Below are 27,104 nucleotides of genomic sequence, written 5' to 3'. Positions count from 1 at the left end.
AAAATGTACAAAGCTGTAAGTGAGCACTACAGGAGAATTGATGAACACATTTATAATTTAACACGAGAAGGGAAATTGGTCTTGATATTTATGTGTATATTTGGTTTCAGGTTTTCAGTGCTATGTCTGACATTCAGCACCATCGAGTACAAACAGGCTTAAAAAACTCTTGTGTAGAAATTGTAAGTTCTCAGAATCCAATGATGCCTTTCTGAGTAGCCTGTGGAATTGACAAAAGAGGTGTAGTTATTGAAAGTGAATTCAATAGGCAATCAGGGCTGTGCGGGTTAGAGATGATGGATTCATTAGAATGAGCCTGGTGCACCTCCTTACTTGATGGGTGCTTCAAGTGAGGCCATCGGCTGTGGCCATCTGCCTGTGTTAGTGGCAAGCACATCCGAGCTCTAATGGAGTTCCCACACCCCTTCTGGGGTTCTCTCCTGCGGAAGTGAAGCTCTTGAGAGGTGTCCTTTGGTCCTCTTCGGACTCTGTTCTTTCCGTTCGAGAATGGTGTTGGGACCTGCCTAGCACTTTTCCTTTGGAGTTTTCCATGTCTCTGGGTGTGGTCCTGGGAGGGGGAGGCAGGCAGGTTGTCTGGAGCTCATTTTGCTCCCGTCCATTCATTAGATGAATAATGTCTGCCTTTCGCAGAAGCTGCGGTGAATCTCAAGTGTGTCTATCCCACGTAACCTCTGGGAACTGTTCAGGGCTTTTCAAACTGTTCAGTGGCTGCAGTGTGGCTGGTGCTCACTCACCACCTTCCCAGGAAGAATGGTTGTGTGGGTTTTTGCAGCATTGTTTCCAGAACCTTAAATCACTCCGGCTGTTTTAGCAGCCATGACATGTTTATTTGCAGTATGTTCCTTGGCTGTCTTAGGTGACTTACTTATGCTGGAAGTTAAGACAATTTGATTTCAGTTGGAGGTGAAGCTCAGGCTGGTGTTTCCAGCTGTGGTTAGGCTTGGCTGGAGTGGCACCAGATGAAAGGCTTGGGCAGCTCAGAAGTACCTCTGCCAGTCCCTTAGTGACATCTGCCCTTTGTGGTCATTTATAAGGTTGTGGGCAAGGACAGCAGATACTTTTCCCGGATGCTCGAAACTCAAATGATTAGCCAGTATTGCATGTCTTTCAGGCACTTAAAAACTACTGTTTGCTTTTATTAAGGCTGGTGAAAACGGTGATTGTGTTCTTTTATGACATATGCAATCAGTCTAGCCCTAGACTACCCACTCTGGACTTCTGTTTGCCACTTCCTCTAGGGAGTGATGGCTAAATTTGTTATAGAAATAAGCAGAGAGCTTGAAGTTAAAGGGAGTTGGATGTGGGTCTGTAGAATCAGGATGTGGAAGAGGAGAGGCCCAGGTGTCAGTGACAAAAATCAATCAAATATGCAGAGCAAGAAAACACTCAGATTTAAGTTAATACGGAGCATCAAGGAGCTACTGTGTGGGGCTGGAGAGGTGGCTCAGGGTTATTGGGAGCACTCGCTGCTCTTGTAGAGGACCTTGTAGTTAGAATTCTAATAGGTCTTTTTAATAAAAAGCCCAGAGCCGGAAATTGGGGTAAATGCTGAAAGATCAGAGAGACAAAGGAACAAGCCACAGCCACATCTTACCTCTAGGACTCCTCAGCCTGAAAAGACTTCAGCTGAAACAGCTTCAGCCAAAAAGCTTTAGTTCCTGTCTCCTCATGCTTTATATACCTTTCTCCGCCCAGCCATCACTTCCTTCTTAGTGCTGGGATTAAAGGTGTGTGATTCCTAAGTACTGGGATTAAAGGTGTGTGCTACCACTGCCTGGCTCTGTTTCTCTCCTAGACTGAGTCAATCTCATGTAGTCCAGGGTGGCTTTGAACTCACAGAGATCCAGACAGATCTCTGCCTCCTGAGTGCTAGGATTAAAGGTGTGTGCCACCACTGCCTGGCTTCTATGTTAAATCTAGTGACTTGTTCTGTTCTCTGATCTTCAGGCAAATTTTATTAGGGTACAACAAAATATCACCACAGGATCCCAGTTCAATTCTCAACACCCACATAGGGCAGTTCCAGGGGATCTAATACCCTCTTGTGGCCTCTGTAGGCACCCACATGAACTATATGTTCTCTCTCTCTCTGTCTGTCTGTCTGTCTGTCTGTCTGTCTGTCTCTCACACACAAACAAAACAATTTTATAAAGAAGAAATTACTGGACACCTAGACATAGTGGCCATGCTTGTTGTCCCAGCACTTAGGAAACTGAGGCAGGAGTGTTGGATGCAACTCCAAGGCCAGCCTAGGCTATGTAGTGATTTGAGTTCCAGGCCATCCTGAGCTAGATAGAATAAGACTTTACCACAAAGCACCAAGTAACCTAAAGACAGACAAGTAATAAAAATACTACTTGAGAGCTGTATGAGAAGCCTAGTAGTTTTCAGCCTTAGTGTTATTTAAAAAAAAAAATGAGTTTGGGGGACACACAAAGACAGCGGACCCAGGACAGCCTTGTTTTCCAGCTACTGTGCATGAGCCGTATGCAGTAGGGGCTTAAGGAAAATGGACGAGATCAAGAGCAGGCACTGATATAGAGCTGGGTTGTAGTGTGTGCAGCAGAAAGCTGGGAGGTGTGCGTGTGCAGGGGGGTTGGGGAGGGAGAGATGCTGTTTTAACCATTGATCTCATGTCAAACAGCAACCTGTATAAAACGCTCTCTTCAGTCTTCAGTTTGAGTAATCATTTCTTATTTTAAGGTAGAGGGGGATTATGGTAAAAACAGTCTCTGCCACTCACCCTCTCCTTCAGTTCTCATACTCAGAGAGAACAACCTAGAACTCCACAGTTTCTTCTGTATCTGTGTCCGTGTGTCTCTTCCTCCCTCCCTCCCTGGCGGAGCCCAGGGCTTCAGCATGCTGGGCAGGAGCTTTTCCTCTGAGCTGCAGCCCTAGGCTTACTCCACTGCTGCCTGGCATTGCCTGTGGCTGTCCTGCTACTGAAGGGAAGAAGCATTTAGAGTTCATTCTGCTTCCACAGCTTCCACCCTAGACGTACCATCAGGACTAGAGTCAAATCCTCATGGTTCAGAGTATAAACAGTGGTCTCTGTGTCCCTAGAGTCAACTGTTTTGGTGACATTTCTTCTCCACATCCACCCCCACTCTCTCTCTCACTTCCACCCCCTCACCCCACCCCACCCCACACCCCACCCCCTTGTTCTCACTAAGCTTTCTGCCATCTATCATTGGGTTTCCCTATCATTGGGTTTCCCCGGGCTGCTTAGGCACACGGTGAGCCATGCTTATGAAGGGTCCCACCCCTCACTCCCACCCCTGCATCAGTTTCCTTCTGTTCTCTAGGGTTCCTTTTGAGACTGTGTCTGGCATTCTGACGGCAGTTATTGTCTGTAGAGCAGCATTTTTGTTTTTCCCCTACCTGGAGCCTTTGGGACCCTCCCCTCCTCCTCTTCACCTTCCTCCTTTTAATCTGTTTTTGCGCTGTCGGGTTTTGCGAGGACCCTTCACTTGGTCTGTCTTCTCTTACTGTTTGATTGAAGCCGTGGCCGTGGGCACTTTGCCCCCCAGTTCTGTGAAGCACCCTTTGTGCTGATTTCTTGGGTCATTTGTGCCCCTTTCCATTTCTAGTTCTCTTTCTTGCTACTTTCTAGGAGATTGCTTTGATCTGTTACAAAACGCTGATACAATTTTAAATTTTTTCATAAACCTATCTGTAGTTTTTAGGAATTCCTTTTGTTTTCTTTCTTTTATTTTTATTGTTTTTTTTTTTTCTTGTTGTTATTTGGTTTGTCCTGAGGTAGTGTCTCTCTGCGTAGCCCTGGCTGTCCTGGAATTCACTGTGTAAACCAGGCTGGCCTCAGACTCGCAGAGATTCACCTGCCGCTGCCAGAGTGCTGAAATCAAAAGCATGTACCAGCAAGGTCAGCTCGTTTGTTTTTCTCAACGATGTATCTGAAATAAGAATCCCTTTCCTCTCAACTGAAAAAAGAAAACTTCAGTTATATTTTAATAAGCAGGGAATCTATTTATTGATTAGCTAAGACACTCTAAGGTATAAATCTAAGAGCTGGATAAATATCTACTGGAACCCATAGCGGATCTGCTAATCAAATATTTTTAGTGGAGACGGAGAATATTTTTTTCTTTTTAAATTTTTTTATTTTTTAAAAAAAATTCTTTTAACTTCTATTGATTCTTTGTGGATTTCACATCATGCATTCCGATCCCGCTCACCCCCCGTCCTCTCGCATCCTCCATCTGCCATTGCAACCTCCCCCAGAAACAAAACAAAATTTAAAAGAAAAACCAAAGACCAAACGTGACAAACAGAACAAAACAACAACAACAATAACAATAACAGAAGAAGACTCTCATCGTGGAGGCTGTAGTGCGGCCTGTTGAGTCACACTTTACCTTTGGTCCATTCATCTTTACTTGTAAGTCCTTATTGCTGTGAGTCACTGGCCTGGCTCAAGGCCTCTGGTTTCTGCTATGCGGCTGATAATGGGCTCTCCCTGGGGCTCCTCTTGGATAGCCTGTTGTCCTGTGTCATGGGGATCCTGCTGTTTTGAATTGTCACCTTCCCATGCTCCAACAGTTCATAAATGTGATGGATGCTGGGGTGGGCCAACTCATAGTCCTGGTTCTGGGCGTGGGTGGTAGCTGGGTTGGTCAATTCACTGACTTCCCTCATCGTCACTACCTAGGTGAGCTCTCCAGCACTGCCCAGGCTAGCTCACCCAGTGCAGCCTGCAGCAAGGAACGGGGCCAGTTCTCCTCTTCTCAGGTCCTCAGATCAGGGGCCCCCGCACTCACACCACCAGGGCCAGCTCTACTGTTTTACTCAGGCAAGGTGCAGGGCCCTCTCTCCGATTGCTGTAGGGGACTTCTGGGGGAAGGGGTCAGCTCTCCTGCTCTCATGTCCCCAGGGCTGGCTCCCTCCCCTGCACCCACTACAACAGGGTCAACCCTAGTGTGCCACTCAGGTGGGATACAGGGTCTGCTCTCCTGTGTCCTGCAGCTGGTGAGGGGTTCTCTCACTCTCTCACCGGCAGGTAGCAAGGGGCAGAGGGGGCAGGGCATCTTTCCCTCACCGATGCCACTGTATGGCCTTCAGGGCCAGCTCACCTGTGTCCGAGGATCTTTTTCTTTTAAAGATTCATTTTTATTTTTGAATTATGAATATGTGTGTGTATCTGTGTGGGCAGATGTGCATGTCAGGGCAGGCGCCTGTGGAAGGCAGGAGAAAAAAGTGTTAGATCCCCTGATGGTGGAATTGCAGGTGGTTGTTGAGTTGTCCAGTGTGGGTGCTGGGAATTGAACTGGGGTCCTTGGAAAAGGCAGTATGTGCTCTTAAGTACTAAGCCATCCCTCCAGCCGTGTGCAGACTCTTAATTCATGTTTAGAGCACCAATCTCCCCCATTGGCAGAGCAGAATTCCTTATGAAAGAAGAAATGGTTGTAAAAATATGATCTGCATTTGATATACACAGATACACTTGAAGGAACGAGCCTCATTGGTCCTCATAGCCTTGCTTTGTGTGGAGTGTGGTATATAAGTCTCAGACACATTAGGTGAAAGTATAGAGTTTGGCCCCAAGAGGAGTTTCTGTGATCTTGGTCTGCCCTTGGGCACATTAAATGATGGCTGCGCTATCTCTCTTCCCTCTGGCTTGGAGCAGTTCCCTGCCAGCTGCTTTCCAGGTCTCCTCCCCAGAGCAGTGTGGGGAATCTCTGCCTGGGGATTCCCATGTCCTGGTGCAGTATGCCTTAGCGTTGTGGCTTCGCTGTCTGTTTATCACATTAGGCTTTCCTGGCAGTTCATCTGATGCTTCATGGATGTACTCCTCCGTTCATAGTGTGGGTTTCCATGCAGCAGCCTCTGGGACTGAACCTTCTCCTTTGGCTCTGTCTCTTCCTTGGTTTCGGACCCAGCGCCTCTGTCCATCTCCTCAGCCTGTTAGGAGCGTCGGCAGGAACTTCTTCCTCCAGTGGGCCTGGAAATGTACTGAAGCTCTGCTCAGAAATGTCCCCCTGGTTCCCAGGCTGCAGCTCCACCAACTCTGTTTGATGGTGACAATTCCTGTTCCCAGGGGAGGTGCTTAGCCTGCAATGGCTCTTCACACACCTTGTAACCATCCTAATGCCATTTCCCCATGGGCCAGGGGGTTTCGCTTTTACAGTTGGAGTTGGTTGCGGATGACTGTAAGCGCATGTTTACGTTTTCTGCGTCCCCGGTCGGATATAGCAGGCACAGCAGTTTGCCAGTTGTTTTTGTTTCTTATCTCTAGTCACCACTCCAGGCCATCTTCCTCCACACAGCAGGAAATGGGCACATCCTGTTCCTCAGATTTGCACTTTGCATCTGTGCCCTGGAGAGTAACAGAATTGTGGTCCTGGATTCCATGTTCAAAATCCTATGCCTGTGACTGTCACATGTCGGGTCAGGTGCTCAGTCACTCACAACTAAAGCTGCTGAATAGTTTCATGAGATTATTCACTCTAGGCTCTTGAGCATGCGTGTGTGCATGCGTGTGTGTGTGTGTGTGTGTGTGTGTGTGTGTGTGTGTGTGTGTGTGAAGAGAGAGAGTTTGTCTACCATGCATGTGTGTATGCACTTACTCTTATGTGCACACATGGAGGCCACAGGTTGACATCAATTGGGTGTCTTCCTCTAGGACTCTCTACCTTAATTTTTTGAGACAGGGTCTCTCACTGAAGCTGGAGGTGGTTGTCTCAGCGAGACTGACTGGTCGTCAAGCCCCTGCTATCTGCCTGTTTCCATCTCCCTACCCCAGTGCTGTGTTTATAGATGTTTACGTGCTTGCTGGGGATCTGAACTCACGTTCTCATACTTGCAGAGCAGACATTTTATCCACTGGGCCATCTCTCCAGGCCTCTCTAGCTATTTCATCTTTTTGAAATCTGAGAATGGCAATAGCAGGTGGTGAAATGAGAAACGCGATTGTCCCACTCTCAGATAAAGCACATGCTGGAGTGGGATTTGAAGGCAAGCATTTGGCGGTGCTCTAGGCCATTGCTCTGTGGGTGGTGGAACTTGGCCCTAAAGAAAATGGGCTTAATGTGACATTTCCAGGATCCTCAGGAGCTGCAGCCTGCAGGTTAAGAAGTTGACTGACCATCCAGGCAGTGGTGGTGCACACCTTTAATCCCAGCACTCGGGAGGCAGAGGCAGGCGGATCTCTGTGAGTTCGAGGCCAGCCTGGTCTACAGAGGGCGTTTCAGGACAGCTAGGACTGTTAGACAGGGGAACACTATCTCGAAAAACCAAAACCAAACCAAACCAAACCAAAACAAAAAACAAAAAAAAGAAAAAGAAAAAAGAGAGAGAGAATGTGACTGACTTAAAGGCTTCAAGTGGGCTGTTCCAAAAGTAAGTTGAAGGGTAAATCCTGGGTTCTCCTGAGGTCAAGGAATCATCACTACACCCCTCTGCCCTGTACTCAAGTAGCAGAGCACAGATGGTATGGCTGCTCTAAGCTTGTTCCTTTAGGTGAGGCCCAGCCATGGAGGCGAGGGAGCAGGTGTCCTCTGGCTGCAAAAGGCACTGCTGTGTTTGTGTGTACGGGTGAGGGCCTGATGCTCTGTGCACCTCTCCTGGGAAATCCTGCAGTGTCTGGCCCAGCTTCGGAGTGTGCGCTTCACTGCACGTGCTTCCGTGCCTTGCATGCTGTGGCCCACTCCATGCTGGTGACATACTTCATGCTAGCAGCAAAGAAAAGAGACAATATTGGGTTGTAAACTTCTCTCTCTCTCTCTCTCTCTCCAAGATTATCCTGAAGGCAATAATTCGAGTGACTATCTTGTTCAAACAACAACGTATCTTCCACAAAACTTCACCTATTCACCGAACCTCCCCTGTCCAGAGAAGCTGCCTTATATGCGTAAGTGTGAAGTCTTCTCTTGTGACGGGTGTCCTGTTCATTATAAAGGATTAAAAACCACGTGGTTTGAACATGTCATCAGATGGATCATTATTGTGGATGCTGACATTTTGACTCTACCTCATGTTTTCCCACTTTTTAATTTTAGTTTTTGGAGGGGCAGTGAGCACAGTTTTTGATGGTGGGCGGTTGAAAGCTGAAGAAAAATACAGAAGAGAAACAAAGGATATTGACACCTGTATTTCTCCCATCTAGATTTGCAAAAATACTTTGACTTAATTTTTTTTTTTTTAAATTTTCGAGGCAGGGTTTCTCTATGTATCCCTGGCTGTCCTGGAACTTGCTTTGTAGACTAAGCTGGCCTGGAGTTCACAGAGATCCACCTGCCTCTGCCTCCGGAGTGCTGGGATTTAAGTCATGTGCCACCACACCAGGCTTTAACTTTTAAATTCTCTTCAAGCAGATGGAAAAAGAGTAACTAATGTGATTTCTCTCTTTGGATGTTAGAACATTATAGGTTGAGTGGAAGTCTTCTCTTCCTCTCCCTATGTGGGTTGCCCTCCCCGCCTCAGAAATGACCTGGTATCTGTCTGTCTGATGTGTGCACATACAGAGTACCATAAACTTAGTTTTACATAGATAAACGGAGAGAGAAAATACATAGTTTCAAAGGCTTTAAGAATTTTCCTACCCAAGAAGCTATCTCCAATTGACAGTCGCTTACAAAGGAAAACTCAGTGTTCTCAATGGAGTCTCACTGGGTATACAAATTCCTCTTAAGGGCAAGCCCATGCCCAGCTGTAGATGGCCAACACAAAAATGAACTCAATGGTATTTTTTGTCTTATAGTGATTTGTCTGGGCTTTCAAAAATGTATTTATTTAATTGCCTAACAGATATTTTGCTTAAATATTATAGTTTCCGGTTTTGTGTTTTTATGGAGTTTTTGTGTGTGCAAGTGTGTGTCTCTGTGTCTGTGTTTCTTGTGTTTTTCCTTTGGCTCTTTTTTTTTTTTTTTTCTTTTTTTTGGTTTTTCGAGACAGGGTTTCTCTGTGTAGCTTTGTGCCTTTTCCTGGAACTCACTTGGTAGTCCAGGCTGGCCTCGAACTCACAGAGATCCGCCTGGCTCTGCCTCCCGAGTGCTGGGATTAAAGGCGTGCGCCACCACCGCCCGGCTTCTTTGGCTCTTTTTTTTTCCCCTCCTGTTTGTTTCTTTGTTTTGTCTGGTTCTGGTTGTTGGTTTTAGTTTTTGTTTTCAAGTTAGATTCTTATTTGTTTAATGAGAGAGAGAAAGAAAGGGTATGGATTTGGAGGATCTGGGAGGAGTTGAGGGGATTTCATTCCTGCTGCCCACATGCAAAGTTCAGGTGAGGGGGACCAGCATATATTGTGTGAAGAAAAATCTATTTTCAATCACAAAAAAAGAAAGAAAACAACCAAAAACAAAAAAAAATATAGATGGTTGTCTAAATTACATGTTAATCTGTGACCTGAATTTTAGCTTGTTTTTTGAGAGTTACCCACAGTCTTGCACGTGGATCTGAGTCGGTTCTCTGAACCAATGTGGAGAATGTCTTTGTATAAACATGCTGTGTTTTATTTTCCAGTGCTCACCTGATGGGCAGTTAGGTGGTTTCCACTTTTCTTTCTTTCTTTTTTTTTTAAGTCACACAAATGAGAAAAAAAACCTCCTCTATCTTCCTTATCTAAAGAGCAATGCAGCCCGGCCCTTCCTGCTCCCAAGTGCGTGCACACTCCGGAGTTGATAACTCGAGGTTGGCTGCTGTTCTAGCTGCCTCGGGTTTTCAAGTTTCCCCCAAGTTATTTCGATAACCAGGACTGATTTATATTGCTTTGTTGTTGGTAGACTTTGTGGTCTTTCTAAACAATTATTTATTTATTTTAACTGTGTTTTGCGGGAGGGCTTAAGTACCCGTCCTTGCTTGTGGTTCACGGAGGTCAAAAGAGGGTACCCCGATCCCCCCGCAGCTGGAGCGACAAGGATGGCCGGGAGTTTCCCAGGTGTGGGTGTTGGGAACCCCCTGTCAGAGTGGGAAGCATTCTCAACCTCTGGGCGGCCCCTCTCCTCTTTGCGGTTTTTTTAACGGCTGATCAAACAGTGGGAACAGTAGCCCATTATTCACCTTTTTACTTATCTCCTTACCAGGGGTCTAGCTCTCTGCCCCTCATGGCTCCGCCCTTGGTGGCTGTTGGGTCCTGTTCACCTGTGGAGGTGTTGACATTCCTGAAGTGACAGCTGTGTGTGCTCTAAGTGTGTTTTCACAGTCCCGGGCTTGCTGTCTAAACTTCTTACGAAGTCTTTTACTTTATGAAGTTCAAATTACAGTTTTTCAAATGGATCAGTCTCTAAGACTTTGCTTTTTTTTCCTTTAAGAAAGCTTTTCTCACCTTGACACCATACAACTATCTTTCTTTCCTGTTAATTTTTGATTTTATTCTTATAGTTTGCATCCAGTGTGTAGTAGTGACCCAAATATATAGTTCAAATATATTTTTTCAAGCATCTATTTTCCCACCTTGTGAGGAGAAAACGCTGCCCCCCAGCTGTCAGAAGCCGCCCCTCTCTTACTGCCGTGGGACTCCACTCCACTCTTTTAGGAGTAGTTTCTGTACACTGGTTTGTATCTTGATTTGATGTGCTGGAAGATTTAAATAAACTTTTTGATTGCTTATGTTTCCCCATGCTCTATTGCACTTGGTGTCTAAGCGTGCTTCTTAGGTCTTTATTGGGAAATTGCTCTCTGCCTACCATGGATGTAGGTTGGCTTTTTAGTTAATTGTTGGTAGATGTTCTAACTGTAAGACAAAGGAAGACTGGCTTTGCCACATGGCGTACGTAAGGTATGATTTTCTCCATGGAGGGTGCATCAGAATCACCCAGAAGGTTCTGTAGAGCACAATGTCCCTATGCCCTCTGAGTTCCCCTTTCAGTGGGGTTAAAGTGGCACTGGGAATTTTCATCTTAAAGTTCCAAGGCGCTGCTGAAACTGATGACGCTTGGGATTCATGGACTTCACCCCAGGCTGTACAGAAGAATTGCCTGGGGAGTGAGCCTCTATCCTCTTTGGTTTTATTGATCTAAACTGTGCCCTGGAATTAGTAAAACAAACAAAAGAGCAAGTGATTCCGATCATGCTAGCTCTGTCCCACGATGAAAAGTGACTCCAAGTGACTTGTGCTAGATCTGTGCATCCCACAACAAAAATGACGAAAGGTGACTTTTTTGGCCTCCTCATCTGTCATTTGCTATGACAGCCTTGCTTCCCCAAAATAAATGTTTTTGTCTGTGCAATACTGAAGCCACTGGGAAATGTTCTGTTGGAGTATTGATTACAGTAATTTCATCTTCATAATTTGCATATTCAGGGAATTATAGTTGTAGGAAATCTTTGTCCTTGGTGTAGTGATCATTTTCTTCATTAGTGGTTTATGGATACTAATTAAACAGTTTGAACGTGTCTGCCTGCCAGGCCCTCATGCCAGCATCCCTGACCTATAAGAGGCTCTGGGGCTGCCTCTCCACTGTACGGACAGTTACCCATTCACAGCAGGCTTCTCCAGGGTTCCTAGCTTAAGACTGAGTACCAATCTCATGTCCAGGGACCCAGGGCAAGTGGGCTATTTGACAGAAAATATGACCATGTACAGGTGATCTTTCAGAAGGGGACTATAAGTATAACCACATAATGAGGCTCCTGCAGAGAGCGTCCTTTGTCATCAGAGTGGGGGCGGGGAGAGCACTTTGCTGGTCATGTGACTCTGCCCAGGGCATCTCTGTACCCATCTGTAACACCCACTGCAGTGCCAGCTTAGGTGTGAATGAGGGGTGAATCGCAGTATGGAGTGTGAAGCTCCATGGATATTAATTAGATTCTTTCCTTCTTTCTCCTTTTTTTTTTTTTTTTTTGAGGGAGCCAGACTTTGTAAGGGAATGAGACATGTGTATCATCCTGAAGCTTCCTACCTAGTTGTGCAGCTTTAGAACAATTCCCTGTGACCACAGAGAGCAGCATTATGGGGCGTCTGGGTGTAAAATCTTGGTAGTTGGATGCAAAGCATTCAAATATGGGTGATACTTAATTTCCCTGTAACTGCCCGCTGCGATGTGAACTAATGATGGTGTGCTTGATTATGGGAGTGTCAGTTCCTCCAGAGTCCCCCCTGGTGTACTGTAGGGTAGCTAGCCCTGGGTTTCCGTACTGTGGGGTTTGAATTTCAGCAGTGTCTGGTATCAGTAGTGGCCAGTCACACTATAAAATCTATCTTCATTCACGTTATTTGTATGAAGAGGGTGAGTGACTATTTCATTGCTATTTAATATTTATAGACTCTCCAGAGGCCAAATCCACTCTCAGCTTTTTTGAATCTTGTAAGACTCTTGGTGATAACCAAGCGGAATAGAAATCTGTCCTCCCAGAGCATAAACACAGTGCTTAGCATGGATGTTTTGATTTTGATTTTTCTGCGTGAGTTGGAGATGGAAAATGCCAGTTGTGCAAGCTGCATAACAATGAAGATCGACTTACCTTCCATCTGACTGATTGTCACTCAGACAGAATGCACCGGCAGTGACTTTTCCTTATCCCTACCTTGCCCCGACAGTCCCTGTAGTTGCCAACCTTATGAAAGCTGGCCAAGATGAATTTGAATGAGTGGATTGAAATTCAGCAAAGGGGGAAAAGCAAGTAAACTCTAGAAGAGCTCCCACAATGCTTAATGCAACAAACTGTCGTATCATGTGGACGTCTGCTGTAAAGAGAGACGAGGGAGAGGAGTCAGCACTTGGCTGCAGGCCTGGGTTGTGCACAGGGGCTCTCAGAGGAGCAGAGCTAGTGTGGTCCAGCAGAGCTGGCCAGGAGCAGAGCTGGCCAGGAGCAGGTCACACCCAGAGCAATGCAGTGTTCTGTGCTCAAGGTGAGGCATGAAGAAGAAAGGAGAGTCACTGAGGGACTTGGGAGCTGGGTCTTCAGGCCAGTCCAGCAGGAAGCTGAAAGAGAACTAACTGCCTTGGGGCTGAGGAGGAACTTCTGTGTTCCTGCATTGGGGTAGCAGCTCCAGCTGGAGGGGCTGTCGGCGGGTCACACTGAGGTGAGGCTGCAGTAGTAGGGTTTGTGTGTGGTGCTGGGGAATCCCCAGGCAGCCATGAGATGGCTTTGGAGGGGGCCAGATCCACTGCCCACATGCAAAGGGTTGGTCGTGAGTCTGTGCAGATTTCTCTCAAGTCAGAACACAAATTTCGAAGGGAAGTAGAATGGGGGTGTGGGGGTTGAGAGCAGTGCTGTCGGGGGAGTGAGACCATTGAAGGCAGGCAGATGAATGATGGACTAGGTGTGTTCTTCACAAGGGTTGTTCAGATGAGAATTTCAAAGTGATTAGGGAGAGGATGGAGTCAGGGTCACTGGTGAGGCATGTGACACCCTTGGCCAGATGTCACATCAACCTGAAGGTTGTCTGATTTGGTGATCCTTTATGGACGCAAACAACTCAGACAAATACCACTGTGGAGAATGGGGAAATTCATGAGTTTAGTTGGGCATGTCTTTTTGGAAGTTCAGCAGACTTAACTTGGGGTCTGAATTTTGTGAGCGGAACATGGTTGGAAATAAGAGGAAGAGAGACAGAAAGAAGGCTGAGGATGGGGCTCTGAGAGGTCTGCAGTTGTGGGGTCGGAGCTGATGAATAGAGGAGACTGGGAAGGACACAGGAAGTCGGAACAGAGTCCCAGGGATCAACTGTTCCCAGGAGAGCGGTTGGAATGAGGAACTGTGTAAAGGCCGTTGAACTTGATGAGTGGAAGATCTGGGCCAGTGATTAGAAGAGTCACACCTGAGAAGTGAGTCAGGGTTATAAACCTGGAGGAGCTTCAAACTTTTTTTTTTTTTTTTTGAGACACGGTATCTCTGTGTATCCCTGGCTGTCCTGAAACTCTCTCTGTAGACCAGCCCGGCCTCGAACTCATAGAGATCCACCTGCCTCTGCTTCCTGAGTGCGGGGATTAAAGATGTGTGCCACCACTGAGATGGTTTTAAAAGATAAAAGTTCAGTGGGATAGGGAACGAGCTTAAGGGCACAGAATCTGAGCGGTGGACTCAGAGAAAGACAGCCAGGAGAGAGAGCCAGGAGTGTGGTTTGAGCATTCTGGAGGGAGAAGGGAGAAGAGACCTGGGAGCTGCCAGAGAGAATGGCACGTGCAGTCTGTCGAGAAAGGGGAGGGAAACAGAGGTGGCCTCCTCAGGTGGATGAGCTCGCTCTGGAGAACAGGAAGGCTGACCCCACAGGCCATATGGCCGACCGTCCCTGTGGAGATGAGTGGAAAGTCAAGGCCTCGCTTCCAGGCTGTTTGATACAATTACGAAGTCTGTATGTGCGTGAGACAGAGGGGGTGGGGTAGTATGAGAAGGAGGAGGAGGAGGAGGCAGGAAGGGAGGGACGGAGAGAGGGAGGAACGGAAGAAGGGAGAGAGAAGGTGGGGTGGGGCAGAGGAGAACACAGAGAAAACAAGCAAAGAAGGACCAAGTGCCATGGAAGGACGGAGCAGAAGAAAGTGGAGTCAGCTAATCACTAATTAAAGGGTGACTCACCAGATAACCGAGAAAAGCCTGCCAGTGCACTCACAGCATGACCCTTGTTTTCGTCCAAAGGTGGATGTACCGGAGGCAGTAGATGAAATATTGTCACCTCATGGTGGGATTAACATATAGTTTCCTTCCGTGTGTTGTGTTAGGTGGAGAATTCTGGCACACACAGCCATTGCTTCAAGGTCCGATTTGAGTCCTTATATGACAGGTCCAGAAAGGGAGGAGAAACAGGTGTTGGTGAGGGTATGGGTACTGTGACAGGACTCAGGCCGTGGGCTATGTTTTCCTGAGTGTAGTTCAGGGATGACAGGCACTAGAATCAGCTGGGGTGTTTGTCCAAACACAGGCCTCTGACAGCCCAAACAACTCAGACCGCTAAGCAAAGGTCTGGGTTCTTTGTTGCAGACCACATTGTATGTGGTTTAAGAAGATAGAATCTGTGGAAAAATACTGGAGAGACTTCAGGAAACCTGGGTGACCAGTTAGGTTAAGAGATTGAGTAGCACAAGCAAGGCTCAGCCCACACTCTGAAGTACCCCTTGGTACCACTTGGCAGAGCTCACAATTCCCTTCAGCCACACTCAGGTCTGGAGACAGAATTGCCGTTGCTTGGTACCCTCAAGCCACCATGTTTACAGCAAGGCATTTTGCAGAGCACCCTGTCTTTAGACTGTTTATTGCTTTTCCATCTTTTGTGGTCACATGACTGTCCTTTCCTGCTTGAGATGCTGAAGATTGGATTCTAAAGTCTTCCTTTGGGAGGTTGGACTCCACAGCTGAAAATATACACAAGTAGATCTGGTAGCCACGGACATGACCCATGGGCATCTCTTGACAGAGAGGTTTTGACAGTGGGGCCCAAAACATACATCGTAAACACGAACACCGGCTTGGCTGGCAAGCCTTTTTATGAGGCTGGATACAGAGGTGATATCGAAACAGAAAAAAGAAGGTATTGCCGTCAATAGAGGCTATGGAAGGAACATACAGGAAAGGAAGGAGTGGAGTGAGAAAAATGGAGGCTTCACGGGAGGGGGCAGTGGATGCCAGAGGGTGTGCAGGGCAGGAGGCACTTGTCGGGGAATGGAGCTGTGAACTGGAAGGTGGTGTGGCTGTGGGCAGAAACTGTAAGGTGTTGAATTTGTGGCGAAAGGAAGCAGACAGTTTGGAGAGAGCAGGAGGAAGTATGCGGCTACATTCTTTATGCTTGACTTCAGGGTTGTGGATTTGGCAGTGTGAGCACCTTGTGTTTTATACAATTGGAAAGCAAGAGAAGGATTTCTGTGAGATGAGGAGCTAGACATGCTGATAATTTATACAAACCAATGAGACACAATGCATGGGGATTTCTTGGTATGTGCATATCTCCGGGAAACACATTAAAAAAGACAGAAGCAGACGATGAGCTGCATTTTCTTGATTTCATTTGTGTAATGGCTTTTTGGGGACAAGAAAGAAGCATTGCATTTAATGCACACATTGAACCCTGTGCCAAAGCAAAAAGGAATAATGGATGTGTGCAAGGAAAGAGAGAAGCAACAATGGCAGGTTATGTCTTCAAGGGGATTGTCAGATTTCTTTTTATTGTTGGGGAAGGGGAAGGCAATTTTACAGCATCTGATGAAAGATGTGAGTTCTCCTAGGAACCCCCAGAGTTCACAGGGGAGACTACAGGGCAGAAGTGGGAACACAAGCAATAAAGGTTGACTGGAGACTCAGTTAGTTGTTAGTTTTAAGTTACTTGTTCAGAACAAGTCAAGGAAAAACACAAGTAAGAGAGGAAAATGGGCGTTAAGAACTGTGTACTGTTTAGATTAGGAGACAAGGGCCTGGCAGTTATGGGGTCTGCTAGATTGGGTCATTTACACCTGGGATACTTTTAGTATAAGTGTTTTTAAAGATGTGTTGTAGCACCTGGTCAAGTCAGAGAATACTAAAGTATATAAAAAAGGTCATGGGGTGCAACAACTTATTGCCACATCCATTTATCCACTCATCCATGCATCCACCCACCCACCCATCATCCATTCATCCATCCACCCCAAACCATCCATCCATCCATTTATCCATCCACCCACCTCCACCCATCCACCCATCCACCCATCCATCCATCCATCCATCCATCCATCCACCCACCCATCTACCCATCCGTCCATCTATCCATCCACCCATTCACCCATCCACCTATCTATCCATCTACCAACTCACCCATCAATCCATCCACCCACCCACCCCATTTATCCACCCACCCATCCATCCATCTACCTGCCCACCCATCTACACACCTACCTACCCACCATCCATTTATACATGCCAAAGGCACCGCACGTAGCATTGGGGTTTGTAACTGAAAACTTTTATGCTTAGAAAGCTCTGGTTTGGTCATTTCAAGAAGAGGTGAGTAAGAACACATTTGTTAAAACAGTAGTTATGGAAATTCTAGAAGTCAGGAAGTCTGTGTGAGGCATTTGAAGGAGTGTCTGAGAGAGGACATAGGTGAACCATGACAACAGGGTGAGTCATAGTCATTCAGCCACAGAGCTAGACTGGGAGGCACAGGAGGGTGGGGGAGAGAACATCCTTCTTACCAAAGAGGAATATTCCTGGAGTCTTTCACATTGGCTCTAGATCTCTGGTCAGTGTATATTTAAAACCCTGGAGGCAAAACAGTCACAAAGGCAAAGAATCAAGAATTAGGCTTTTTATACCAAAAACTGATGGAGGCCTTGGTGTGAGTGATGAAATCATTTCACACTGTTGATTTCTAGGGAAAAGAGCCCTCTGTCTACAGATTAGAAGCCTTGTATTTCACTTGAGCTGTAAGAAGGATATACGCTTGAATAATTCACATGGGTTGAATGTTTGTGATTCTGAGAATTGTATTTAATAGAAAAAAAATGAAAGAAAGAAAAGCTCTGAATCATGTCCAGGATATGTTATGTTTCACATTGGCGTAAGCCTGTCTTTTTTGGTCCTTGAGAACCCATCAGGCCCAGCTTCAAGACAGGAGGCATAGTTTCGTATGTGCGTGTTCAGGAGGCTAGAGTCGGTCAGCAGTGCCGGCAGCTACATTATTCCCATTCACAACAGCAGTCCTTGCCTGCTAGGATTCCCACCCTTCCCCTTTGCCCTCCTGGTGACAGGCAAAGCCTTCCGGAGGCAGGTGCTTGGTCGCTCACTCTGCTCTTTCTGACTCTAGCCCCACCCTCCAACGGGTGAAATTCGTTGTGATAAATTGTATTACTTACATTGTTTGCTGATTGATTCCACTTCTTTGGATTTTAGTGAATGTACTTTTTTTTTTTGACCTTTGGATCTTTTAACAGGAGGCAGAATTCACTTATTGGCAGGAGAAGAGAAGGGGTTTAGCGTGGACCAGTGAAGGTGCCAGTCTCTGGGAAGCTCTGTATACCCACTGCAAATAAACTCAAGGGCTGGCTGGCCTGGCTGGTGGCTCACTGTAGTAAGGGCGAAGGGTGTGTACACACTCCTGGCTCCTTCACAGCAGGTGGCTCTCAAATGCTTTTGGAAAGCACTGATATTCTTGAATATATATATATATATATATATATATATATTCATATATATACATATACATACACACACACACACACACACACACACACACACACACACACACACACACACACACAAAGTGGAAGTGGCTCTCCTTAGGGGCCGGAGGACCCACACCCCACAGTGGTGGTGCTGCTGTCATTGGCAGGATGACTTCACGTCACTGGATCATCTCTGCCCTTCAGCCCGCATGGTGGTAGGATTCCAGAGCAAAGCATTGGGTACACAGGAAAGCTGATAGCACACAATGCGGGTTACCCCTGAGGAGGCCATCAGGAGGAAGATGAAAACAGGGTACCTCAGGCGTCAGGCATTCTCTGGGCAGCCAGCAGGAACCCGGAAGGCCTGATTCCTAATTTAGTGGAATGTGCGTAGGCATTGGAGAGAGAAATTAAACTGCAAAGGATGCTGCGGGAAAACTGATGGTGACAATTACAGATGCTGAGCCAAGAAATCTGGAGAAAAGATAAAAAGGTGTTTAACAGTGCAAGAACACAAACTTCAATTACTTATGCAAGCTGCTTGTAATTTAGCCTGATCACTATCATTTTAGTAATGTGGTTGCTTTAAGATACATCTGATTTATTTGTGATATTTTTTGTTTGTCTGTTTGGTTTTTTTATTTGATACAGGGCTTCTCTGTGTAGCACTGGCTGTCCTGAACTTGCTTTGTAGAGCACGCTAGCCTCAAACTCAGAGATCTGCCTGCCACTGCCTCCCGAGTGCTAGGATTAAAGGCATGTGACACCACCGCTCAGCTACTTGTGATTTTTATTTGATGAGTTTTTTTGTGATAAATTCTTGATATTTTAGGCCCCATGTCTACTGTTACTTTTATATTTGACTTGTCTTTCTAAGTTCATAGGCCTCATTCTGTTTTGCATACTTACATCTGACCTTTCTAAGGTCAGCTACTGAGCAATTTGTCTCACCAAAGTGAGGGTATTTGTTTACAAATTCATCCGTAGGGCAGGTCGCCATCAGAAGATGGATTTTCCTCCCTAGTCCACTCTGGGGAGCATAGGAGCTTACATCTACAAATACTGCTGTGTAGCATGCATGAGCACGGCCTGCAGCCTCTGCTGGGCCTGCTTCACCAGATGAGGGGGCATGGGAAGGGAGACCGTGGATAGACCTGAGCAGACAGAGGAGGAAAGGCCAGGGGATGTCTGGAGAGGAACCAAGTGTTTTGCGTGTAGTTGTGGCCGTGAGAGGCCCTGAAGACTCAGAAACATCAAGGTCTGTTGGTTTATTCTCTGTGAGATGGGGAAGTTAGAAAGGAGAGCTGACAGGAGAGCATTCTAGGCTGATTTGTACCTGCTTTGGACTTTAGCAGGTGTCAGGTTAGTTGACTGCTAAAAGATGACCCGTGGTTCCGTCTTCCCGGCTTTCACTGGAGATGGGGGACGTTGAGGATGTTAGTGAGCAGCTGCTGTACAGATCGGGCGAGGACTGAGAAGCTTCCAGCTCTTAGTTCAGGATTTGACTAGATTAAGAGAGATTCAGCCTCATTTCACAGGTAGAACCATGAGTGTTACGTTGGAGAGTCGGTGCTTGTTAGCCCTGGCTTTTCAGCTTTGTATAATCAGGGGCCTGATTGGTGCTCAGAATAAATATGTTGGCTTATATATGCAAATTTCCTTTCTTAAGAACTGCCGGGGGCGGGGGACTAGAAGGATAGCTTAGCAGTTACATTATTGCTTTTCCAGAGGACCTGGGTTTGGTTCCCAGCACCCACTTATGGTAGTTCACAACTGGGGATCTCTGGTCTCCAAGGGCATCTGCTCTAACATCAGACAGACACACACACACTTTTAAAAAAGAAAAAAAGACGTGTCAGGGGGCCAGTTATGATGGTGCATGCCTGTAAGCCTAGCCAGGAAGCTGAAGCAGGGGAGTGAGAGTTCAAGGCCAGAGCTTCACCTGGTGGTCTGGGTCTGCAATCCTCGCTCCTCAGGAGGCCAAGACGGAAGGACTGCCGCTAAAAGGCCAGCTGGGTCAACCTGGCAAGACTTTATTCCACAATCAAAACAAACAAGCAGGGGTGGATGAGACACAGGTCAGGGATACTTGCCTAACGTGTGTCCCAGGTTCAGTCACCAGCACTACCAAACCAACCAGCCAAACAACCCATGGGGAGTTCAAGGCTAGCCTAGGCTACTACTTAGTGAGACTCCATCTCTATCTTCAAAACAGACAAGTCGGAAACTGGGGAGTTAGCTCAGTAGTAGTATCAGCATGAGCAGGGAGGTGCCATGGACACCTCTTCTCAGGTAACGTCTGTTCCGTGACTACACTGCAGAAAAGCATTTCAGGACCAGCCAGAGTGAGTCCAAGAGATTTAGACAGCGAGGCACACAGGAAAAGGACACCATATACCCAAGACAGGGGAGTGGACTTCTCAATAGCAAGAGTCCCCCTTAAGTGTCTTTGGGTGGCTGTATACATGATTATGTGGCTTTTTAAGTTCTGTTGTTCAAAGAATGTAGTTTACAACAAGATTTAAACGGAGTTTACAAGTCAAGTAAAGTTTAAAAATGTGTGAGCTGGTTTGCTCATTTATTTTAAGGATTTGGGGGATTTTTTTTGTAAGTAAAATTGTAAGGTGGTCTCCTGAGATGCAGTGTTTATCTTTGGGGTCCAGAATAGTGCTAACAGACTGCAGCTTAAGCCCATAAACATTCTGGCCCCAGGAGAGCATCATTGCCTCTTTTCACCACCCTCTTGAGGCTGAGCACTGCCTTGGTAGCAAGCTCAGCTTTACCGGTTATATTGCAGCTTCTTGACCGTCAGCCAGTAAGAAATGCAGAATAGTTAGGGTAAGAGGCTTATTTTCCTTTCTGTGTGTCTTTAATTTTTCTATCTTTCTCTCCTGCCTCAGCCTTATGTGGGGCCCTGTGTAAATAATAGTGATAGCAGCCAGTGTTTCCTGAGTATATCTAGTGTCTGTCCTGTCCCTGTCCTTCCTACAGGTGATGATTGTTAGTTATTATTATGTGGCACTGTGTTATTCATTAAGCGGTGCTGTTTACCATGTGAGAAAAGCCTCGAGGTACAACGAAACCCACGATAAGAGTTTATTCAGGGAAGATGTGCTTAGGCCTATGGAAATGGTCATGCAAGGAGAGAGAGGAAGAAGAAGAGCGGGGAGGAGTCTGTGACCCGCTTTTTTTTTTTTTTTTTTTCGAGACAGGGTTTCTCTGTGTAGCTTTGCGCCTTTCCTGGGACTCACTTGGTAGCCCAGGCTGGCCTCGAACTCACAGAGATCCACCTGGCTCTGCCTCCCGAGTGCTGGGATTAAAGGCGTGCGCCACCACCGCCCGGCTTTGTGATCTGCTTTTTATGGATCCCCCCATACATGTGCATATGGGCTTATGTAGCTACGCTACGCATGCACATGGATTATGTGATCACGCAGCCACAAATTATGTGATCACTCAGTGCACGGATTACGTAGGACGTAAAGCCCTGGAATGACTAAGCATCTTGCCTGGCTACTGAGTAGCACATGTGCAGTCATGTAGCTGGGGAAGTGGCCAGGAACTCCAACAACAATGCTCTCTCAGGGCCTGTGGGGACTGATTTCAGGAACCTTCCTACCCAGAGTACCCAAGTCCATGGACACCTCAGTCTCTTACATTAAAATGTCATATTTACATGCAACCTGTGCATGCTTTCAATCACCTCCAGATTGGTAATAGTATCTAATAACTGTAGGTATCATGTGTTTGTTTAGGGAATAATGACAAGAAAAATGTCTACATGACATTTTTTTTTCCTTCCCAAATGTTCTAATCTGAGGTCCATTGTCTCTGTGGCTGTGGATCCTGCTGATACTGCGGGCTTTTGAATCAGATGATGTGACCACCTTGGAGGGCAGGCATCACTACACTCTCCTATAGACGAGGAAGCTGAGGCAGAGAAAAAACAATGTCCCCTGGTAGGCTCTAGGATTCAGGTCCCTGATGTTTGACTCTTCACACTTGTGTAGTTTTAAGGGCTAGGGAGATGGATGATCTGGAGAGTTTGTGCCTCCCAAGCATGAGGACCTGAGTTCAGGTCTCCGGAAATCACATAAAAAGCCAGATGTGCTGGCGCATGCATGTAATCCTTGTGATGGAGCAATGAGAGGCAGAGACAGTGGATTCTGTAGTTCCAGGTCAATGAAAGACCCTGTCTCAAACATAACAAGGACTGAGCCCGAGAAGTTATCCTCTGACCTCTACATACATGCCATTCATGTGCACACCCATGCACACACACACATACACTTCACACACACACACACACACACACACACACACACACACACACACACACACATACACACACTAAAATACTTGGGTAGTTGTTAAATTATAAGAGTGTGCCATGTTAGAGTGAGGTTCAACACTTGCAAATATATATATATATATATATATATATATATATATATATATTTACTTAAAAGTGTTTTTACTGAAAAACAAAAGGCTAAGGATTTTCGTTTTCTTCAGCCAGTGGCCATACAAGTTACCATCTAAAAGTGAAAGGAGGTGTTGTTCAGTAAGTACATGGTGACGACAGGAATAACCCATACTGTTCATCGCTCTATGACTGATGTTGGTCCTTCATGTGTTTTGACTTTCAGGGGGATTCCTCAATGTCAATGTGAGTGAAATCAGTTTTGATGAAGTTCATCAGCTTTTCTCCAAGGACGTAGAGATTGGGCCAGGAGGTCACTGGAGGCCCAAAGACTGTAAGCCCAGATGGAAGGTGAGGCAATTTTCCTCAAAGGCTATGTGGCAGTGACTAAGCATTTGGGGACAAGAATGTGCTTGGCTCAAAACAGAGAGCAAAATCTTTTTGAGGTTTGGATAAAATGGAAGCATGTTTGTATTTAATGCACAGACCTTTACAGCTTCCTTGCAGTCAGTGCGATTATTTTGAAGACTGTAAGTGTACCTGTGCATGCACAGAGTGTGTGTTCCTATGTTCAGGGTCTCAGGGTTTCTGGTAAAGAAGTAAGATGAGTTTTAAGCTGGAGAACGGATTTCTTTTTGGTACTACCTTGTTCAGAGGGGACGGCCACGAGCCAATGACTGCTGATGCCTGTAGGTATTTCCCACCAGTTCCTGGAACGGAGAACTCACAGGAAGGATTCTAATGTCCTTATTTTCAGTTAGGTTCAGCAGTGGGCCTGCCAAGCTGTTTCTCAGTTATCACCAGAGGCCTCTCAGAAGTCATGGCCAAACTTGAAAGGGGGGCTTTGAGCTCTTCACTTGGTTATCAGAAGGCAGAGCACAAGCTCTTTTGATGGGTCAGAATTCTATTTAATATTTCATTTGGAAAACTGTAAGGGAGCATGTCAGCCTCTTGTGCACTAAAACAAACAAACAATCAAACAAAACCAAAACAACCACGAGAAAACTGGTTGGAAGTTGCTCTCAGTACTGTGGAACTGACCCTAAATGAAAATCTGTGTAATGGCGCTATGTTAGAGTCCAGCACAGCTCTATGCACCTGAAGTGAAAACCAGAAGTCATCAAGCAGGTGTTAGGTGCTCAGGATTTTGATGTGACTTTAACCTGGAAATGGTCCTTTTAAAGAGTACCAGTGTTCTAACATTTGTATGTTAGTATCAAAAAAATCCCCAGCAGGGAGGAGAATTCTATGCTGTTCATTGTCTGATAAAGATCCTGTGACATTATTGACTTGACCTTGAACGCCTTCTGTACAGGGATGCATGCATTTCTCGCTGCATCCCTCATGTGTAGCAGAGCACTTTGCATGAGTAAACAACATAGTTTTGTTGAGTTGGCCTTATGAGATTAATAAATGCCTTTGTGGCCTTATTAAAAATGAATAAATAAAAGTTCCGTTTTCTCATGACTTCAAACAAGTTACAAAGCTGCTTCAATGCATTTCAGTACAAATTTTAGGAAAATATTCTATTTTATAATTGCACAAATGAATTTTCATGTTTCTTGGTAGATCCTCTGAACAGTTGTATCTATATGAAACAGTCTACTTTAGAAAATGTCCTTGGAAAATGGGCTATTTTTATTTCTTGAGTAATGAGTGTATATGTTGGATGCTGTGTCAGGAAAAACATAATCCTGAAGACTGAGGGACAACATGGAGGCTAGGACAAAAACAGGACACATGGCATGTGTGTCGTACTGGTGGGATAGCTTGGGATCAGAAAACTTGCATATTCTGCCTACTGTGGTTTGTACTGGATAGGTCTTAAATTTTCTAGCATATTTTCTGTTACTTTCTGGGACAGCTGGAACCACAGGGGTCATTCTTAATTAGAGCGTTAGTGGGCTGTGTACTCACATGACTGAATAGGACTGGAGGAATTCCTGGGAGCAAAGTAATTTAGGGATTAAAAAATTTAGCTTCCTTTATGTAGATGCTGTATGATAGCGCTTCGTTCCGCTTTGAACTACTTTAGTGAGTGTATTAGTTAAGGTTCTCTAGAGAAAAAGAACTTATAGAATGAATATATATGTGTGTGTATATATATTCATATATATGTGTATATATGTATGTGTGTGTGCGTGTGCGTGCGTGTGTGTGTGTGTGTGTGTGTGTGTGTGTGTGTGTGTGTGTGTAAATGGGATTTATTAGAATGGCTTCTAGGCTAGTCTGACAATGGCTGTCTACCAATGGAAGGTCCAATTCAGTAGTTGCTGGATGTCTCAGCTGGTCTTCGGTATATGCCAGAATCCCAAAGCACTAGGCTCTAATGCCTGTGAAGGAATGGACTTGCCAGTGAGAACGAGAGCAAGCGGGCAAAGAGAGCAAGCTTCCTTCTTCCATGTCCTTTATATAGGCTGCCAGCAGAAGGTGTGGCCCAGATTAAAGGTGGATCTTCTCACCTCTAGAGATCCAGATTAGAAGTGGGTCTTCCCACTTCAAATGATTTAATTAAGAAAAAAATCCCTCCCAGGTGTGCCCAGCTGCTTGGGTTTTAGGTAATTCTAGATGTGGTCAAGCTGACAACCAAGACCAGCCATCACAGTGAAAATGTAGTCTTTAGTTTTAAGTTGAACTTAAACAACAGGAGGACATTTGAAGGTCCTTCAGAGGTGAGCTACACTTGCCATATTTAATTTCCCTCTGCCTTTGCCTGCCGTGTATGATTCTAATGATGCCCCCTTCTCATGGTGTAGAATTCCGAGGGAAGGAAGAAAGTAGTTACTAGACACATGCTAAAATCTGCTCTTCACTTGAGTCTTAATCTTTGAGGCTCCCTGTCTCTATTTTTTTTTTTAAGTACCAAGTCAGTTTGCACTGCAACCTGCCAATATTAGAGAGTCCAGAACTCTCTGGGTATCCCTGATACTGCAGGGTTGAGAGGAAGAGTCTTCAAAGGTCAGGCATCTTATGGAGGTAGTCATGTTTCCACAGGGGACTTGGAGAGGAGCAAATTGGTGCTTTTCAGGTGGTTAGCTGTGATGACGGCTTTCCATGCAGGGATCACGTGAGGTCTGACACCTACAGGCTAAAGCTTGATGAGATTGTCCTAATTAGAGGCTCAAAGTTCCTCACCCCAGGTCCCTCAGGGATGGGTCTTAACCACCTGCTTCAGCCTACATGAGATGTTCAGTGACACAAGCCAATTCTTGAACAAAGTCATCAGACATACTCATCTAGAGGGAACAGACAAGAACTGTGCCTCCCTTCTTTATCAGGCTGAAATTTGTTCCTGTAGGCACTGGAGATGAGGAAGAAGAGGGAGGTAGAACTAAAACATCCCAGGAGAATGAGAGCTCAGTAGCTCACCCTCACTTCCATCGAATTCAGTGCCAACAGCTAGCTGGACTCTAAACCAACCTGGTGTAAAGCTGCGCCACGCTGGGGCATGTAGATGGTGGTGTGCTTCAGCGTGTGCGGCAGGGGCAGGAACTTGCTGGGCGAGGTCTACATGGCAGACATTCTCTTGATCGTCTCTTCATAGTGAACTTAAGAGGACATAAGTGGGGCGGGGGGGGGGGGGGGAGGGGAGGGGAGGAGAGGAGTGCACAGATAATTCAGTAACATTAGTAGTCTTGAAATGGGAAGTGATTTTTCTTGAACAAGAGGTGGTGAGGAAGGACTTAGAAAGATAAAGTGTAGAAGATGGTGAGCAAATGTCCTCCGTCTCCCCTGGTCCATCACAAGAGAGGGGCTTCTGCAAGTCTGCACGTGTGGAAGGAAGGCTGACAACCCCCAACATGAATGACCATGGGACATGGCACTCTCTTTCTCGACAATAAATTACAAACTATTAAAAATATTGCTCCACAGGTAGGTATGTTAGGTGAATTTTCATGATATTATCTAACTTCATTTTAATTAACAGAGAGAGAGAGAGAGAGAGAGAGAGAGAGAGAGAGAGAGAGAGAGAGAGAGAGCGAGCACGAGCGAGCGCTTTAGGCCAGTCACTTAAAATGTGACAGCATCTGATTGTGACTCGGATGTGCATTTACTATTAAAATGTCACACTTAACTCCTTTTGTTTGCCAAGGTACTTTCTTTTCTAACATTCTCAGTTTCTTACTAAGATTAAAAAAAAAAACCATCCACCAACAGCAAACCTCCAAACCCAAACCAGCTCTTGGTATTTTAGATGCTGCACTGAAGAACACACTATATTAGGGCTGTCACTTGGTATTTGCTGATCCTTACATGTTCAGCTCCTCAGCCTGATTGTATTTCATTCACATGGGTGATCTTTAATACAGACTTTCACCCCTTTGGTGGCTTCTTCGCTTATGTATCTATAATTTTATTTTTTTTTAAGGTGTGTGTGTGTGTGTGTGTGTGTGTGTGTGTGTGTGTGTGTGTGTGTGTTCAGATAAGAATGTCAGATCTCCTGGAGCTGGAGCTTGAGTTACAGGCAGTTGTGAGCCGCTTAAACCATGTGTTGGGAATGGGACTCAGGTCCTCTGAATGAGCAGCAAGCACTCTTAACCACTGAGCCATCTCTCTAGCCCCTATAATTTGATTTTTTAAAATGTATTTATTATTTTGTGTATAAGGCGTGTGGCATGTGTGCTGTGACATGGGGG

General features: G+C 45.8%; 1 protein-coding gene across 1 annotated transcript in view; it reads left to right on the top strand.

Annotated features, from left to right (window-relative positions):
- The window catches only part of B4galt6 (beta-1,4-galactosyltransferase 6), a 67,521-nt gene that overhangs the window by 22,750 nt on the left and 17,667 nt on the right, over nucleotides 1-27,104 (top strand). The window contains exons 3-4 of the mRNA XM_052741605.1: nucleotides 7,775-7,888; nucleotides 22,694-22,818. Coding sequence (XP_052597565.1) covers nucleotides 7,775-7,888; nucleotides 22,694-22,818 — 239 coding nt within the window. The remainder of the gene's footprint in view (nucleotides 1-7,774; nucleotides 7,889-22,693; nucleotides 22,819-27,104) is intronic.

Source organism: Peromyscus californicus, unplaced genomic scaffold (assembly GCF_007827085.1).
Source record: "Peromyscus californicus insignis strain IS unplaced genomic scaffold, ASM782708v3 Scaffold_17__1_contigs__length_78620276, whole genome shotgun sequence".
NCBI lineage: Eukaryota > Metazoa > Chordata > Mammalia > Rodentia > Cricetidae > Peromyscus > Peromyscus californicus.
This window is presented reverse-complemented; position numbering and strand designations above follow the sequence as displayed.